The 17,906-nt window shown below is 33.6% G+C and overlaps 1 protein-coding gene across 2 annotated transcripts in view; it reads left to right on the top strand.

Moving 5' to 3' along the window:
* CHD1 (chromodomain helicase DNA binding protein 1) overlaps positions 1 to 17,906 on the top strand; it is a 73,508-nt gene that overhangs the window by 11,427 nt on the left and 44,175 nt on the right. For both annotated transcript variants that reach the window (XM_087815461.1, XM_016216147.2), the window contains exons 3-7: positions 11,253 to 11,454; positions 12,393 to 12,506; positions 14,869 to 14,933; positions 17,006 to 17,155; positions 17,304 to 17,569. In XM_087815461.1, coding sequence (XP_087671587.1) covers positions 11,253 to 11,454; positions 12,393 to 12,506; positions 14,869 to 14,933; positions 17,006 to 17,155; positions 17,304 to 17,569 — 797 coding nt within the window. The remainder of the gene's footprint in view (positions 1 to 11,252; positions 11,455 to 12,392; positions 12,507 to 14,868; positions 14,934 to 17,005; positions 17,156 to 17,303; positions 17,570 to 17,906) is intronic.

Below are 17,906 nucleotides of genomic sequence, written 5' to 3'. Positions count from 1 at the left end.
ATCTGTAATACTTTCAACAATAAAGATAAATTTAAAACAAAACTCTGGTAATCTTAAATTTGGTGTGTGTTAAAAGCCCGGGCAATGTAGCTTTTATAAGGTGAGGTATTTTGACTGGCTTAGGCAAAAAGTACTTTTTATACCCAGGAAAAATGATGTTAGAAGGCAATACTGTTCTGAACAGTTTTCACGTAAAGAAATGGGGCCATTGGAGAAGAATGGAGTTACATTCTAAATTCCCTCAAGGAAGTCTATTCTAGTTTTTGTGCTTGAGGTAGATTATAATATGATTATTGCGATTTTATGCAACTACTGCAATATTTCCAGTTCTTTGACTAAATTCTGAATTCATTAATAAGAGGAAGTTTGATCTGAAAGGAAATACTATAAGAATTACAACTAGCTGTATACAAGTACTAAAAATATAAATCTTTTCTTTGTTCCAGTTTTAGTGTATATTTTAGACCAAAGGATTGGCTTAGTACACAGTAGCTTATCCCAGTCATATTATACTACATTGATTAAATTTTTTTTGCAGTATGACTCATAGTAGATGGAGGTGGTTCTTTTGTGTAACACACTCCCATGGGTATATGCAGACTGTGATGAAACACCAAATTACAAATAATTTTGTTAGAAAGCAAAGCATGTAGTGCTGGAAATTTTGTGGGGGCTTTTTGTGATGGTATTCCTTAAAGTAATTTAAAAGCACATGTATACATATATGCACACACTTATGTATATATATTTGAGTCCTCATCCGGGGATATTTTTCCCATTGCTTTTCAGAGAGAGTGGAAGGGAGAGAGAGAGGGAGGGAGGGAGGGAAACATGGATGTGAGTGAGAGAGACACATCAATTGGTTGCCTCCTGCACTTGCCCTGACAGGGACCTGGGATCGAGCCTGCAACCAAGGTACATGCCCTTGGCTGGAATGAAATCCGGGACCCTTCAGTCCGCAGGCCGGTGTTCTAGCAAGCCAAACTGGCTGGGGATGGGGTGGGGGGGTGTGTGTGTGCGTGTGTGTTTTAATCCTCACCCAAAGATATATTTATTAATTTTAGAGAGAGGAAGGGAGAAGGAGAGAGAAACATGGATGTGAGAAACACCTATTGGTTGCCTCTCATACACACCTCAACCAGGGACCGAACCCACAGCCTAGGGTGTGTGCCCTGACTGGCAGTTGAACCCGAGACCTTTCAGTTTATGGGACAATGTTCCAACCAACTGAGCCACACCAGCCAGGGCGCATATAAATGGATAATCTTTTGAAAATTGAACTTTTAAATGTAGACACATATTTTATTTGTGCTAACTTAAAAATTGTTGATAATTTCAAGCATATGCAAAAATAGTGATAACAGTAAAATGAACTCTGGTGTGCACATCACCTAGCTTCAGCATATTTCATCTCATGGCCAATCTAGTGTAATTTCTAAATTCTACCTACTACTAACCCATCCTCAATTATTTTAAAGATTATTTTGAGACATTGTATAATTTCTGTGTGTTGGATTTCCACGTTCTAGGGGATACTAATGAGGAAAAAATAATCATTATCAAGCTTTACCTACCTGTTATAATTATAAATTTTATAATTTGAGATTTATCATGTTGTTAATAATATAACAAATTTGATGTATTTTATGGAACTATTATTTAGTGACATTCAAGTATATATATGCAGGCCTTATTTATCATCTGATTCCTGAATGCTTACTATAGAAACTTTGGAATTTACTGTCTTTAACTCAGATTCAACATGACTAAATCCAAACAGTCATGCTAAATGTTACCCTTTCTAGCATCTGTTTCTAGCAGCTTTATTCTCATTTATTTAGTTAGAGACTTTAAGGTGATAGAATTGTACTGTACTTTAAGAATGTTTATAATAGGATTTTGTCTTGGATTGGTAATTCAGAATACTAAAAGGAACTATTGTATTTGTTGTTCAGTTCCTAAAAGCAGTGGCATTAACTAGTTTTCAGAATCATACAGGTGGAAAGATACTTCCTGGATTTTTCTCAAATCTTTAATAGTTATTTTATGGTTCGTAGTAAAAGATAAAATGGATAACGAATTTTAATACAATATAATTTTACAGAATTTAAAGGTAGTCAGCTCTTGATCATCATCTAGGTGAATCCTCATTTTCTAAATGACTCGTTCTAGGCTAGTTGCAACACATTAGAGGATCATGATCAGATATTTTTAAGTGAAAGAAATAATGTAAACTAGAATAGAAATGCAGTGTTGTTGTAGAGTATTATTTCATCAAACTTTTATTATGTTTGCATATGCACATAACGTATGTACTTCATCATGATATAAATATTTGTTATATAAGTCATGGTTCAAAAAGTTTGAAAGCCATTGCCTTTGGCCACTAATTCATTTTTTAAAATTGTTATTATTTACTCAATGCCTATTCTATATTGTTTTTCTAGTTCTGTTAAAATAAATAGTGGTCTATAAAAATAACTAAAATGGAGGCCTTGACTTAATGAATTTCAGGATGTAGGTAGAAGAGAGACATAGCTATAAAAATAATTGTAATATTGTGAGGGAATTAGTAATAGGAACAAAGTATTGCGAACAGTGTGACCTGTGCCTGGAAAAATTGGAGAAAGTTACATGCAGGATAAGATATTTTTGAGTAATCCTAAAGAGTAGGAAGTTTTATCAGTTGCTTCTGAGAGGAAAAATATGGGGTATATATGCTACCAATACTAAACTCTGAAATCACTCCCTCCATAAAGCCTTGCTCCTGATTGATTTCCCTCAACTCCAGTTCCTCAAACAGGAATTGATCCATCTTTATATTGTTGATTCTCATGTTTTACATTTCCCGTGGCATTTTGTTCGTACTATAGGAACTCTTGTGCAATACTTGTTTAGTTGAAGAGATGAGCAAATGAATTCAAATGATATATGCACAAAACTTGTTCTTTCATAAGTTTATTACACAGAAATTATTTTAGTATATTGGGAACCAATTAAGGTGCATATATGCATACTAGAGACCTCAAAACACTGGGGCTCAAATACAATTATTTGTCACTTTCAGGGAAGTAAGCTCTAACCCTTGAGGTTATTCATTTTTCTGAATTTTCTTTCAGTTCTTCGTATGTATTCATAATTTGTACACTTATAGTATTGGTATTTATTTTCTTTCCTTAGCCTTCTCTGAGCCTGTTTATTTGTTTATTGTATGAAAAGGAAAGAATTAAAGAGAACCCAATGTCTGACACATAGCACCAGTTAGTAATTGCCATGTCTTTCTTTTCATATTAAAAAATTTTTTTTGAGCCTGGCCAGTGTGCCTCAGTGGTTGAATGTCGACCCTTGAATCAAGAGGTCCCCAGTTCGATTCCTGGTCGGGCCATGTGCCCAGGTTGCAGTCTCCATCCCCAGTAGTGGGCTTGCAGGAGATAGCCGATTAATGTTTCTCTAATCTATTTCTCTCTCCCTGTCCCTCTCCCTTCCTCTCTAAAATCAATAAAAACATATTTTAAGATAAAAGTATAAAATTTTTAAAAGATCTGTATTGAAATTTTAGTATATCTGTAGATTTTATTCATAGACATTTTATATATTTATACTTATGACAGTCTAAAAAGCACCTAAACCAAACTTTGATATAATGATTCTGATCTTGAACTCAGGAAAAAGATGTATTTTTTTATATCTAATAGCTATCAGTATTGAACTCCTATATTTCAGATTTTAGTCATTTTATCCTAGAAACAAAGGTAAGCCATTAAAACTCTCAAGATCAATTTTAGGGCTGCTGCCTTCACAGATTATAGGATGTGGCCAAGGCACATGCAGTTAAAAAGTTGGAGAGGGATTTGGGTTATCTTGATGTTGGTTTAGAGTTTGAAAAGCATTTCTCCAATCTAATCCATAGATACAGAATTGTAACATTTTAGTTACATGGAATTCATGAGGAAGTAAACAATTGACATTAGCTGCACTTATAAAGCACCTAAAATTTTACTTGAAAAAACAATTTTAAAATCAATTACATGTCTTATTGAACAGAATATTAATTTTTTCTGGCCACTCAGGCTATTAACAACATTGGCTTATAATAACCATGAGAATATTGGGAAAAAATATTGGCCTCTATGTTAGAAGAACCTGTGCAGATGTAAACTTTGAGCACTTTTCCCATCTTTTTCTTCTGTCAGCTGCGAACTTTGAAGGCAAATCAGTATGGCAAAAAAGGAAGTATTGCCTATTTAGTCAGCCCCCATTGAACCAGTCTTCTGCTAAGTATAACTCAACATTTCTGCTTATATCTTATTTGAACTTGGACTAATAGAACACTTAGTTGCAGGGAGTTTTTGCTATACATTCTTTTATACTGGGTGACCATAACATTGGAATTTCTTTTAAGGAAAAGATGATGACATGCTGAGTTAGGCAATTGGCAGTTTCTAAGGCAGCTGTTAAATACAATTGGTCTTCAGTTTCCCTTCCTTAACATTTCTACTTTTCCAGGTCCCTTAAAGAAACGCCTTGTGCAGTTTTTATACTTTTATCAGTCTAGTTTCGTCATTTTATCGACTGATTATATAGTAAATTTTTAAATTATTTTTCATATCAGTGGCTTTTAAATTTTCTCATCTTTGTACCTGTTGTTATCTGCAAATAAGATTTCAAAATATTGAATATTAATGAAAAAAGCTTGTGGTATTGGAAACAATTTTTTTTTATTAACATTTTTATTTTTAATTAATTTCCAATTTCAGAAAGGTTGCAAGAGATGTACCAAGAATTTTTAAAAGTACATCTTTATTGTTGAAAGTATTACAGATGTCCCCCTTTTTCCCCCCGTTGACCCCCCTCCCCTCTCCCCAGGCCTTCACCAACCACACTATTGTTTCTGCCCATGGGCTATGCATATAAGTTCTTTGCAAGAATTTTTTTATATACCTTTTGCCCAGATTCACTAATTTTTACATTTTTGCCACATTTTCCTGTTATTCCCTCTATATATATATCTAATATACACAACATAAATGTAATACAGATTTTTCCTGAATTATTTTAGAGTAGGTTACAAAAATCATGTCCCTTTGTACATTAATACGTGGGTATATGTTTTCTAAGAACAAAAGTATTCCCTTACATAAGCCCTGAATGGTTATTCAGGAAAATTTACGTTGATACAATACTTTCATCTTTCTTTAGTTTGTATTCCAGTTTGGTCAGTCATCCCACATCTTTCAGTACAAGATCCAGTCTAAGATTACATTACTGCATTTGACTGTCCTGTCCTTTTCATCTCTAAAAATGTTTTTAATCTGGAACAGTTTCTCTTTCTTTGCCCCTCATGGCATTAGCATTTTCAAGGCCATCGGCTAGTCATTTTATAGACTATTTCTCAGTTTGGGTTTGTCTTGTGGTCATTTGTGATTAGATCCAAGTTATGTATCCCCCTACCCTGTGCATCCTGGCTGGAATACTGTGAAAGTGATGATAGGTCTTTCTTAAGGGTATATCTGGAGCCTCATATTTGCCTGTCCCTGTTGTCGATATTAGTTTAGATCACAAGCACAAAGTAGCATCTGTTTTTTTCACTATAGTTTCTAATTTAACCATTATAGCTGATAAGCAATTGAGGGGAAGATACTTTGAGACTATGCAAATATCATGAAACTCTCTTAAATTTAGCATTTCCTGTTGATTCTTGGCTAAACCAGTACTTTCTATGATAATTTCAAAATGGTAATTTTCTAATGCTACTACCCTGTTCACATTTATCAGTTTGCATTCAGAGCTCTGTAAGAATCCTCCTGTCTGTCAGTCCACTTACCTACCTACCAACCTACCTACCTATTCACCCAACTACCTGTCATCAGCATGGACTTGAGAAATCTTGATTTATTTACTAGGTAGCAATCCTTTGCTGTCTATTTTGATGCTCAGATCAGATTTGACCAATGGAAGCCTCTTCAGGTTGGCTCCTATGTCCTGTTTTTGTTCTGTTTTCTTCCTTTGTCCTTTTGACATACCCAATTTTTTTTTTTTTTTTTTAGAGTATTTTGCTTTTTGGTACAGCAAAATTGTTCAGGTTCATCTTGCACCTTCCCTGTCCCAGACTGAGAAGCTGTCATTTCTCAAAGGACTTCTAGTTTATTTAAGTATAGAATAATATATAGAAATCAAGATCGGGGTGCCAAAGTGATTATAAATTTAAAACTTTGAAGGAAATGTGTTTACATTTATTGATAAATAGTAAATCAAAAGATACTGTACCATAAATACACAAAAAAATATATATGCAAAGGTCCTTTTTTTTTTGGTATCACTTTCGTAATATCAAAGGATTGGAAACAACATGTTTATCTTTAAGGTACAAGTTGAAACTGTTGTGTCTACAAAATGGAGTATACATACTTGCATAAAGGAATGGGGAATATATCTACTACTGTGAAATGATCTCCAGGAAACAACGTATGTATACAAACACTTCTCAACTTATGATAGGGTTTCATCCCGATAAACCCATTGTAAGTTGAAAATATCGTAAGTTGAAATGTTTTTAGAATACCTTAAACATGCTCAGAACACTTACATTAGCCTACATTTGGGCAATATCATGTCACTGCCCCTGCCCAGTATCACAAGAGAGTATTGTACCACATATTGCTAGTCCTGGAAAAGATCAAAATTCAAAGTAGCCCACCTGGCTTGGCTCAGTGGTTGAGCAGTGACTTATGATCCAGGAGATCGAGGTTTGATTCCTGGTCAGGGCACATGCCTGGGTTACTGGCTGTATCTCCATCAGGGGACGTACAGGAGGCACCAGATCAATGACTCTCTAATTGATGTTTCTGTCTCTCCCTCTCCCTTCCTCTCTCTGAAATCAATAAAAACATATTTTTTAAAAAATAAAAAGTACAGTTTCTTCTGAATGCTTATCACTTTTGCACCATAGTCAAGTTGAAAAATTGTAAGTCAAACCATTGTAAGTTGGGGACCGTCTGTAGCATATTTATATGAGTGTAAATATGATTGTATATGAAAGGGGGATATAAACATTCTCATTCATAATTTGCTTGTATTGAAAAAAGGAAAATAAAAAGAATTGTAAAGAAATCTTAACACTTAGTAATCATATTATTAGTAATGCATTGTTATTTTGAAACTGTTACACATATACTAAGGTAAAGCAAATAAATAATTTTATTATTATATTTGTAGTAAGTTTATTATTAGTGTTTTTTGGAACAAGAAGCTCAACCCAAATGATGCTATAATAAATATAAAATCAAAGAATTTAAAAAACCTGAGTTTGAATTGGAAATATTAGTATAAAGTCTTAATGCATTGTCTCTGAAAATATATACATCTTAGCTTATTCTATTAAAAAAAAATCTTTAAAATGATCAATCCAGTAGTAATAGGCTCATCTAGTACTCCGATTACATTTTTATTTCCATTTTAAATAGAAACCGGACTTCTTGATGAAATGGCTGATTTATAGTTCGAGGCAAGAAATATACAAGATGAGTCTGGTTTATTTATCTTGTGGGACCAGAAATCTACCGTCAAATCTACTTGAGGTCTTGTCAAAAGAATTCTGGCACTAGTAAAGGGTTTCCTGTTAACTAAAGATGGAGTAATTTGGACATTAGCAATGATACTGACAGTGGATTAAAACTCATCAAATAATTTCAGATCCATGAGTTTTTAATGAGACTTGAAAACAAACTATAATTTTATTCAAGTGCTCATAAATATGATGGTGGGTTTTCTTTTGTTAAACTGCAAAAGGTGAGGAAGAAAATCCATTGTTTTTAATAATCTACCACTTTATTACTATTGTGCTAGTGAGATTTAATATAATTAATAAGAATAACTCTTAAATGATATACAGATACTTACATTGTATAAAAGATCAGTGATATTGGTTATTACCAAAATAAAGTGTTAGCGGAAGCTCAGAAAGATTTCTTAGTGCCAAATTATATTTGTGAATTTTATACAAAAATGTGTAGTCATATATATCTGATTTGTTTGTTTATATATACATCCATCCACCCATCAGACATATATTGAGCTCTTTATGTAGTACACAGTATACAAAGGGCAACAAGTAAAAATCCCCAAACTCCAGAAACATGGTAGAGTATCAAAGGTGTAGAATACCAAAAATCAAAAGAAAACAAACTTATAGGGGTTATTACATAGTGTTTTCACCATGTGATGTGTATAGATAATAGTATGGATAGGATGTTTTGGGAGTGCTAAGGAAGGCTATCTAATTTAATGTTGGGTTGAGAATGGAGTCAGGAGATATTTACTGGAGAAATACCCATGAGGTGAGGCTCAAGTAAGAACTATATAGTGCGTGCGGGGGGGGGGGTGGGGGGGAGGTTAGTTGTGCACAAGCAGGAAGTGGAACAAGAAACTGGCTCTCAGAATTACAAGTTGTTTGCCATTGCTAGAACTAAGGATTTAGGGGAAAACTGGCAGAGACAAATTCCTGAAAGGCCTCATAGGTGTTTGAACTTTGTTATAGAAACAGTATGGATTTGTAAAAGAAAGTTATGCCATGATCAGACTTTTATTCTAGAAAGAACATTTGCAGGATGGACTGAAATAGATTTACTTTATTAGGAAGAAACTTTTCACCTATTTGAACTCAAAATTTTGTTGGACTATAGATTTCCCCACCCCCACCCCACCCTGCTGAATCTCTATATATTTTTCTTTCAACTTTTAGGATTTTCTTTTTAAATAAATTATATAAATCATTGACATGGTTCAAAAACTGACAACTTATTTCAATCCATGTTTCCTCTACTCTCTTCCCTCCCTCCCTGTCTCCCTTTGTAGGTGGAATTTTTAACTTAATTGTTGGTTTATGCTATCATTCTTGCTTTTTTAAGGTATAAGCAAATATGTATGAATGTTTTCCCCTTCTTATATAAAGGAAGCAGAATATAAACATTCTTTTGTATCTTTTTTTCCTAACTATATCCTAGAGATCATTCTATGGTTGCATGTAAGATATTCCTTACTTGTTCTTAGTCCTACTAAGAATAAATAAAAATAAATACTTTATTCTTCTAATATAGAAGGCAGGGGTACAGCCAGCGAAATCACGTGCTCTAACCCTGCCAAGGCAACTGCAGGCAGGACTTGAAATTCAATAATTCTAGGAGCTTTTTTCATAGCTAATTTTTAAGTTGATAATTTTGTATGGCCCATGAATGATGTTGTAAATATCCAACTGACCCTTGGCAGAAAAAAGGTTCCCCACCCCTGATCTAAGGTAAAGACATTCTAATAAACCTATATACCATTAGAGCCTAGATTCAGGCTGTTTGCTTTTATCTCCAGCCAGAACTATGTCTTGCTTAATAGCAAGCAGTGTTGACGAGGTATTCATCTTGAAAGGCTAATCAAAATATAATTAAAAACATAGGCCCACGATTGCCCCCCAGATTCAGTCATTTATTCATCCACTTTTCAAGTATTTGTTAAGTAGCCACCTATAAAAGGTACTATGGTAGGTATTCTGGAAAAAATAAAAAGTACCTGCAAGAAGTTTATAAGCAAATAAAGTGATACCCCTTCTGCCTGTTTACTCTTTCCTAAATAACTAGTTCAACTATGCTTTCTTCTGAATGTTCTGCTATTACTGTACCAAACAAACTTGGTTGTATCTTCAGTGCTCCTCATACACTTGGATCCATTATCTTAAATATAGCACAGAATGGTATTTATTGGTTGACATGAACCATCTCCATACCAGGCTAGAAGTTCTCTTAATGGTAAGAACTGTCTCATCTCAGTCTTTCCAGTGCCTAACATGGTAGGTCTCATTTAAGTTTATTGAATATGTAGATGTCTCTTACCTTGCAGGTTAAAGGAGAATGAAATTGTGTGTAAGGAAAAGTGTCTCCCCTCATATTGCTGGAATTTCGAGGACCCAAGTAAAATATGGAAAGTTGTTTGTTGTTTACTTAGTTGAAAGGCAGTATGCTGTTTTTGGACCTCAGAACCATGTGACCAGAGGGTAGAAATTGTAGCAAAAATTATTTTAATGTCATAGCCCTTAGGAAGCAAATTTTTGTTTACTGTTTCAATGAAGAAAAATATTTTTTCCACTGTATTTCCATTTTAAAAATCCGTGTATATTTGTTTACATTTTAAGTATTTAAATTTATATCTCACTTTTGGAATCAAAAGTCTTCTTGCAAACTTTTATGCCGCTGTTTCCATGTAGAAACTAACTCCTTGCTCTTGAAAAGGAGAAACTACTTTCAGGAAGGAATTACTTTTTCATAGAGTAATACTTCCATCTGGTGGTTTTTCTGAAAATTACAGCAGAAGACTTGAAGCATGAGTTTTTCTATAAATAAACTATGTTACCTATTGTTTCTCATAAAGCCAGATGAAATTAAATCAAAGGCTGTCTACCATGTGTGTCAAAAATTTTAGTCTCTCGTTTTCAACAGTTCAAATGTGAACACCGTGTGAACAAATGGCCTTGGGGAAAATAATTTATAGAGTCAATTGTTTAGTTCAGACCATATCTAGGCTTTGCTGGACTGAAAATTAGTAATGGAGAAACTGATAGTTTTTCAGTGAAATATTAATTGCTTTCACATTTGTGTGTATAGAGGTTAGAAAAGATTGTGAGAATTTACTATTTTAGATTTATTACTGTGGAATCGTGACAGAGTCCAGGATTTTCTCAGAGAAGCATTACTGATTTTATTTCTTAGTACATTGTATTTTATCATAGCCTGATTATAATAAATCACATTTTCCTAAATTGATAAAACATAGACATAAACTTGAAAACAACTAGAAATTACAAATAAATTTCTACCTGTTACTATGAGAATTTTCAGCACATTTTTTACACATCTCTCCCCCCCCAATTCCTGCTTTATATTTACTACAGCTAAATAGCTTTTTAAGGATATCCCTCTGGCTTAAACATCTCAAGTTTGTAGCCCAGGATTCTGTACTTGGTGCAATATGCTCATTATCTTGGAGGAAGATTGTGACCTGATTGCTTATGTTTTGGCAAAACTACAAAATCTATTGACCATGTCACTTACTTTTGTAGATTAACATTAATTCCTTTTTCTGTTTATTTTGCTATAGAAAGGTGAAATATGAAATACACAAGGTTTAATGACTTGGGGTGTTCTGCTGACTTTTAAGAAAAGATTAAATTCCTAATTTTTCTTTGAAATCTGTTTATTTTCAAATTGCAGCCAGTCGGATGATGATTCTGGGTCAGCTTCAGGCTCTGGATCTGGTTCGAGTTCTGGAAGCAGTAGTGATGGAAGCAGTAGCCAGTCAGGTAGCAGTGACTCTGACTCTGGATCTGAATCCGGCAGCCAGTCGGAGTCTGAGTCAGATACTTCCCGAGAGAACAAAGTTCAAGCAAAACCACCGAAAGTTGATGGAGCTGAGGTAATAAATAAAGTATCCAATGAAAGGTAGATTTATAATGTTGATTTGTACCATTCTTAATCTAGCTTTTAGAAAACATTAATTTTAAACATTAAATTTTACTTTTAGTGATTCTCAGTTGTGGTTAAATATCTGTGGAATAATTGGCTTGTAAGAGAATCTGTAACTATAAAACAGCAAGTACAAAATAAACACACACCAAACCTTTTCTTCCTTTTTGTGGGGCAGAAATTGACTTTCATAAATATATAGTGTCTAACAAATAAAAATTAAAGACTGTGAGATCTTTTTGTTAATTCTGTAGTGTCTGATCTCTACTTTCAAGATCTTCAAGGAGATACTTTATTGCTAGTAGCAGGAGAACTCTGCTTCCTTGAAGATACCAGGTAGAAGAGACTAAGGGACATTCTGTTTTAAAAAGCTACTATACTTTAATAAAACTATCACCTTATAACAGTATATAGTAGTGTTACTTAGACTAACAGTCACAGGATGCTTGGACCAGAATATAAATCAACACATAGCTTTCTTCATGGAGAAAATATTGCTACCAAAAAAAAAGTGCTTAGTAACGTAGTTGATTTACATTCTGGCTTAAGCTCTTCATGTTCACTTCATACCACTTAAAAAGAATAGGCAGCCACACTTTGAATAACACTGGTGTTTCATTTTATCACTTTCGTTTTGTAAGTTAACTTGTAACACCAAAGAACATGTTGTGATTAATATTGTCTATGAAGCTTGCATAAATTTTTTATATACAACTAAAGCTCATTGTATTTTAATTATATTGCACTAATATTACATATATTGTAAGGAAGGTAGTCTTAATTTATTATTTGGAGGCAGTGAAGATGTTGGTACTACTTTTCAGTAAAATAACCTCTTTTCAGTTATTTCAAAACTTAATCCTTCACTGGTTCATATTTCTGTTATAGTTTTGGAAATCTAGCCCTAGTATTCTGGCTGTTCAGAGATCCGCAATGCTCAAGAAGCAGCAGCAGCAGCAACAGCAACAACAACAAGCTTCGTCTAATAGTGGATCAGAAGAGGTGAGTTTTCATTATGAAAGCTAATATTTTAAAAGTAGACATGTTGCCCAATCATTTAAGTAGGTAGGTACCTAAGAAATTATTAGAAACAGTGTTTTTAAAGAATAGATAGGAGATAACTATATATAAATATGTGTATCAAGAGACTTGAAATATAGACATATTTTCTCTAATAATTGTACTTTTAGGGATTAATCTAAAACAAGCAGTGGAAATCTGTGTGCATTTGCTCATCAAAGCAAAACTAGAAACAAACTGAATAGTAGGAAAATATACATACACAAAGACATGTATGTATGTACACATATATGAAGAAATGTTTAAATTGTATTTGCACAGAACGTTAATAGACTTCTCAACATATATATGTATTTTTTAATATATCTTTATTGATTTCAGAGAGAGGAAAGGAGAGGGAGAGAGAGAAACATCAATGATGAGAGAGTCATTGATCGGCTGCCTTCTGCACGCCCCCGACTGGGTATCAAGCCCCCAACCCCGGCTTATGCCCTTACCAGGAATCGAACCCCGATCGCCTGGATCCTAGGTCGACACTCAACCACTGAGCCATGTCTGGCCGGGCTCAACGTATTTTTAAAAGAATAGGCTGCAGCTATAAACAATAGTTCCTGTGTACATGTGAGCCTAATGGGGAAGAAAAATAATAAAATTTGATATACCAACAATTAGGATTCCTTTTTGAAACCTTACTAGGAAATAAAAATGGTCTCCAGGGTTGACAGATTCATTTTCTCAATTATCGTTGACATTCAATATCATATTAGTGTCAGGTATAAAGCATAGTGGTTAGACATTTACATAACTTAGGAAGTGATCTCTCCCCCCCCCCCCCCCCCAATCTAGTACCTACCTGGCACCATACATAGTTATTACAGTATTATTGGCTATATTCCCTGTGCTGTACTTCACATTCCTGTAACTATTTTACAACTGCCAATTTGTACTTCTTAATCCCTTCACCTTTTTATCTCAGCCCCCTAACCTTGCTCTCATCTGGTAACCATCAGTTCTATCTATGAGTTTGTTTCTGTTTTTATTGCTTGTTTATTTTGGGTTTGGGGGTTTCTTTAGATTCCACATCTTAGTGGAATTACATGGTATTTGGTTTTTCTCTGACTATTTCACTTAGCATAACCCCCTATAGGTAAGATTTCGTTCTTTTTCATGTTTGAGTAATATTCCATTTTATGTATGTACCACACTTTTATCCAATTGTCTGTCTATGGACACTTATCTTGGCTATTGTATATGCATTGTTCTTTTTTTGTCTCTTGTTATAGCCTTTATTTTTAAAGTCTGTTTTGTCTAAGTATAGCTACTCCAGTTTTTTTTCATTTCCATTTGCATAAAGTAGCTTTTTCCATCTTTTTACTTTCAGTCTCTGTGTGTCTTTTGACCTGAAGTGGTTCTCTTGTAGACAGCATATGTCAGGGTCTTATTTTCTTCTCCGTTCAGCTGCCCTATGTGTTTAGATTGGGACATTTAATTCATTCCATTTGAATTATTGATAGGTATGTAGTGATTGCCATTTTATTTCTTTTTTTTTTTTTCTCCTCCTTTTAAGGAAGTCCCTTTAACATTTCTGGTAATACTGGTTTGATGGTGATGAACTCATTCAGCTTTCTCTCTCTTTTGATTTTAAATGATAGCCTTGCTGAGTAGAGTAATATTGGTTGTAGGTCCTTGCTTTTCATCATTTTGAATTTTATGTCTGTGAAGTTTCTGTTAAGTCAGCTGACAGTCTTATGGGAGCTCCCTTGTATGTATTAGAGATGACAGATTTTAAAGTTTTGTACAAAATGCTGACATTGTAATACTTACCTAATTTTACTGACTGTGTTATAAATTTGAATAAAAATTTTATTGATTATTTTATGTGCTAGTAGCATAAATATAACAGCATGGGGAAAAAGAGGTTTTATAGTTGCTATTATTAGCCAAGTGAACTTTTTAAAAATAGATAGATAGATGATAGATAGATAGATAGATAGATAGATAGATAGATAGATAGATAGATAGATAGATAGATAGATAATGTTTTTATTGATTTCAGAGAGAGGAAGGGGAGAGGGAGAGAGAGAGAAACATCAATGATGAGAGAGAATCATTCGTCAGCTGCCTCCTGCATACTTCCCCTCCAGGTTTGAGCCTGAAACCCAGGCATGTGCCCTGACCTAGGAATTGAACCATGACTCTTGGTTCATGGATTGACACTCAACCACTGAGCCCCATTAGTTGGGCTCCAAGTGAACTTTAAATAGTATGACAAGCAAAAAAATTGATATGATGATTAAATTGCAATCATTAATAACGTTAACTTTGTTTATTTTTTTCCCTACAGGAATCCTCTAGCAGTGAAGATTCTGATGACACATCCAGTGAGGTCAAAAGGAAAAAACATAAAGAGTATGTCATTTTGTTCAGCTAAGTACTTACTCTCATATCCAGAGAATCCTAATGATTCTGTATTTCTTCCTTTATTAGAAATTGGTGCCAAAAATGGACTTTTGTAAATTCTTGATTCATAGCATTTTATTAGGTTAATTTAAACCATTAATTCTTAACATTTATCTTTCTGTGATGACTTAAGGTTTTTCTGCCACTTGTTTATCTCCTATAACCCGTCTCCCTTACATATTTTTAAACTTCAAAGGTCTGCTTATTTATAATGTCAGAAAATCTTAACTTGAGTATAATGGATCAGCTGATGATGGATATTGCGTGATTCTGTTAATTTATGTTAATAGTTATCCTTACTATTCATCTGCACATGAAATTTACTTTATAGAACTCATTTAGAAACTCACTGTAATTTCTTAGAGTGTTAAGAGTACTTCAGATTCTCAGTTCAGATACTAGATAGTCTGAGTTTTTTCTCTCTCTCATTTTTTCAAAAACATTTTTCTGTTGCCTCATATTTTTCTTTGTTGTTTCCCATTTTCACTTGGGTGTGTCTAGCTTTGAATATGTTATTTACTCTGCTTTATGCACTTGGTCTTATGCACCTTTAATGTGAAGACTTGTATTTTTTTTATTTTAATTTTAATATAGCCCTATTGATTTCAGAGAGAAGAAGGGAGAAGGGGAGGGAGAGTTGAAACATCAATGATGAGAGAGTCATCATTGATCAGCTGCCTCCTGCATGCCCCCGACTGGGGATCGAGCCCGCAGCCCAGGTACCCTGGCCGGGAATCGAACCATGATCTCCTGGATCCTAGGTCGATGCTAAGCCACACCCAGCTGGGCTGTATCTTTTATTAGTTTCTGAAAATTTAGTCATTGTATCTCTGGACATTTTCTGTAAGTCTGATACTACTATTAATAGGTGTAAATTTGTTTTGGATCATATCCATTGTATATATCTAGTGGATCATCTATCCTATCCTCTATGAATCTTACTGTGTCATGTTTTTTATCTTTTTATTGCTGTGCTACAATCTGGCTAATTTTCCCAGATCTATCTTCTAGTTTACTAAGTGCATTTTCAATTACAGTGTCTCATCAGATATGTAACTCTTCCCCAGAGTTAGTACTTTCTAAACTCAGCATGGGTGCAAGCAAAAAATATTTTTAAAAACAAGAGTAATGTGGGATGATTGATAGACTTGCTTGGATATAAAAATAATTTATATTATAAAAATTTTAAATGGAGACTTTTCATATATTTTAGAAGCCTCTTGTGTTACTGCTAATGTGTAAACTCTGAAAAGATTTCAAGATAAAAAAGAATTTGTTTCTCTATTATGTTTTTTATATAAACCAGATCTTATCATATGCACTTGCTTATGTAACCATTAACATAGTCATTGATGCAAGAGATGCAGGGCAATGGAGAAGCAGTGACTGTAAGACAAAATATAGTGTGTATAAACTCATTTGGGGTTTATATTATGGCAAAATATTAAAATGTACACCCAGCATTTTTCTGTACATGTTGATTGGAATTAAATAGACTAAAAATAGTAGTAAAGATAATAATTAAAGGTAAGCTGGACTGATTTTTAAAAAAATATTTGTTTCTATACTCTAAGTTTCTTAATGAACTTGAATTAATTTTAAAAATCCGTTTTGAAGGGTATATTTTTAAAATCAGTATCTCCAGGAAATTGAAAGAGATTTGAAATCTTTTTTTTGAGAGGGCAAGTATAATGATTATACAGGTTTTAAAAAATTAAACCCGGTGACCCTTAAAATTAGTATACTATGTTTTCATCTATAATGATAATCAAAATAACACATATTGTCATTCATTGAGGTATAAAGTAAATGATTAACAAAACTCTGGAGTTATGGGAGAAATCTGACAAATATTTTCTAGCATTATTTTTCTACAGACATTTTATGTTTTTAGTATTCATGAAAGCAACAATATTTTTAATATTCACTAGAATGCAATTTATTTTTTTGTACTTTTCAGAGAGAAAATTTGCTATACGATATAAGTATAAGTAAATATATTTTATATTTTTTATGTACAGTGAAGATTGGCAGATGTCTGGGTCAGGATCTCCATCTCAGTCTGGTTCAGATTCAGAATCTGAAGAAGAAGGAGATAAAAGCAGTTGTGATGAAACAGAATCTGATTATGAGCCAAAAAACAAAGTTAAAAGCAGAAAACCACAAAATAGGTAAGTATATTCTCGGATTGATGCCAAAAATTGTTGGATATCGGACGTATTTATTGGTATTTATTGTTTTTGTATATAATTTCTCAATTCTGGTTCTGTGCCATTGTTCCTGTAAAATACCTCTCTCCCCTTGGTCTTTCTTTCCTAGATCTAAGTCAAAAAATGGAAAGAAGATTCTTGGGCAAAAAAAGAGACAGATTGATTCATCTGAGGATGATGATGATGATTATGATAATGATAAAAGAAGTTCTCGTCGCCAAGCAACTGTCAATGTGAGCTATAAGGAAGATGAAGAAATGAAAACAGATTCTGATGACCTACTTGAAGTCTGTGGAGAGGATGTTCCTCAACCGGAGGAAGAGGAATTCGAAACAATAGAACGGTTTATGGATTGTCGGATTGGGAGAAAAGGAGGTATTTTTTTTTTTTTAAACATTTATTGTTTGGTGGTTTCAATAGTATTACTAGGTTAAATAAAGTACTTCTTGATGATTTGTCAGTTTTGAAAGCCATGGTAGATTTTTTTTTCTGTTTTACTTATTTCCTATAAAATATACTGTACGTAGCTTGAGTATTTTCTTCCGAACAGATATGTATTTGACCTCAGTTCATATATTGCAGATAATTAGGAATATTTTAACCTGTGTATTTGAGTTTTTCTGTTGCCATGCCTAAGTAATAGTTATTTAGGTACTTTCAATTTCACAAATGGTTTAGTTTTTTAAAATGTGTTTTTTTCTATCTCAAATAT

This window comes from Miniopterus natalensis, chromosome 3, assembly GCF_054644295.1.
Source record: "Miniopterus natalensis isolate mMinNat1 chromosome 3, mMinNat1.hap1, whole genome shotgun sequence".
NCBI lineage: Eukaryota > Metazoa > Chordata > Mammalia > Chiroptera > Miniopteridae > Miniopterus > Miniopterus natalensis.
Note: the sequence above shows the minus strand (reverse complement) of the source record. Positions and strands in the feature narration are given on the sequence as shown.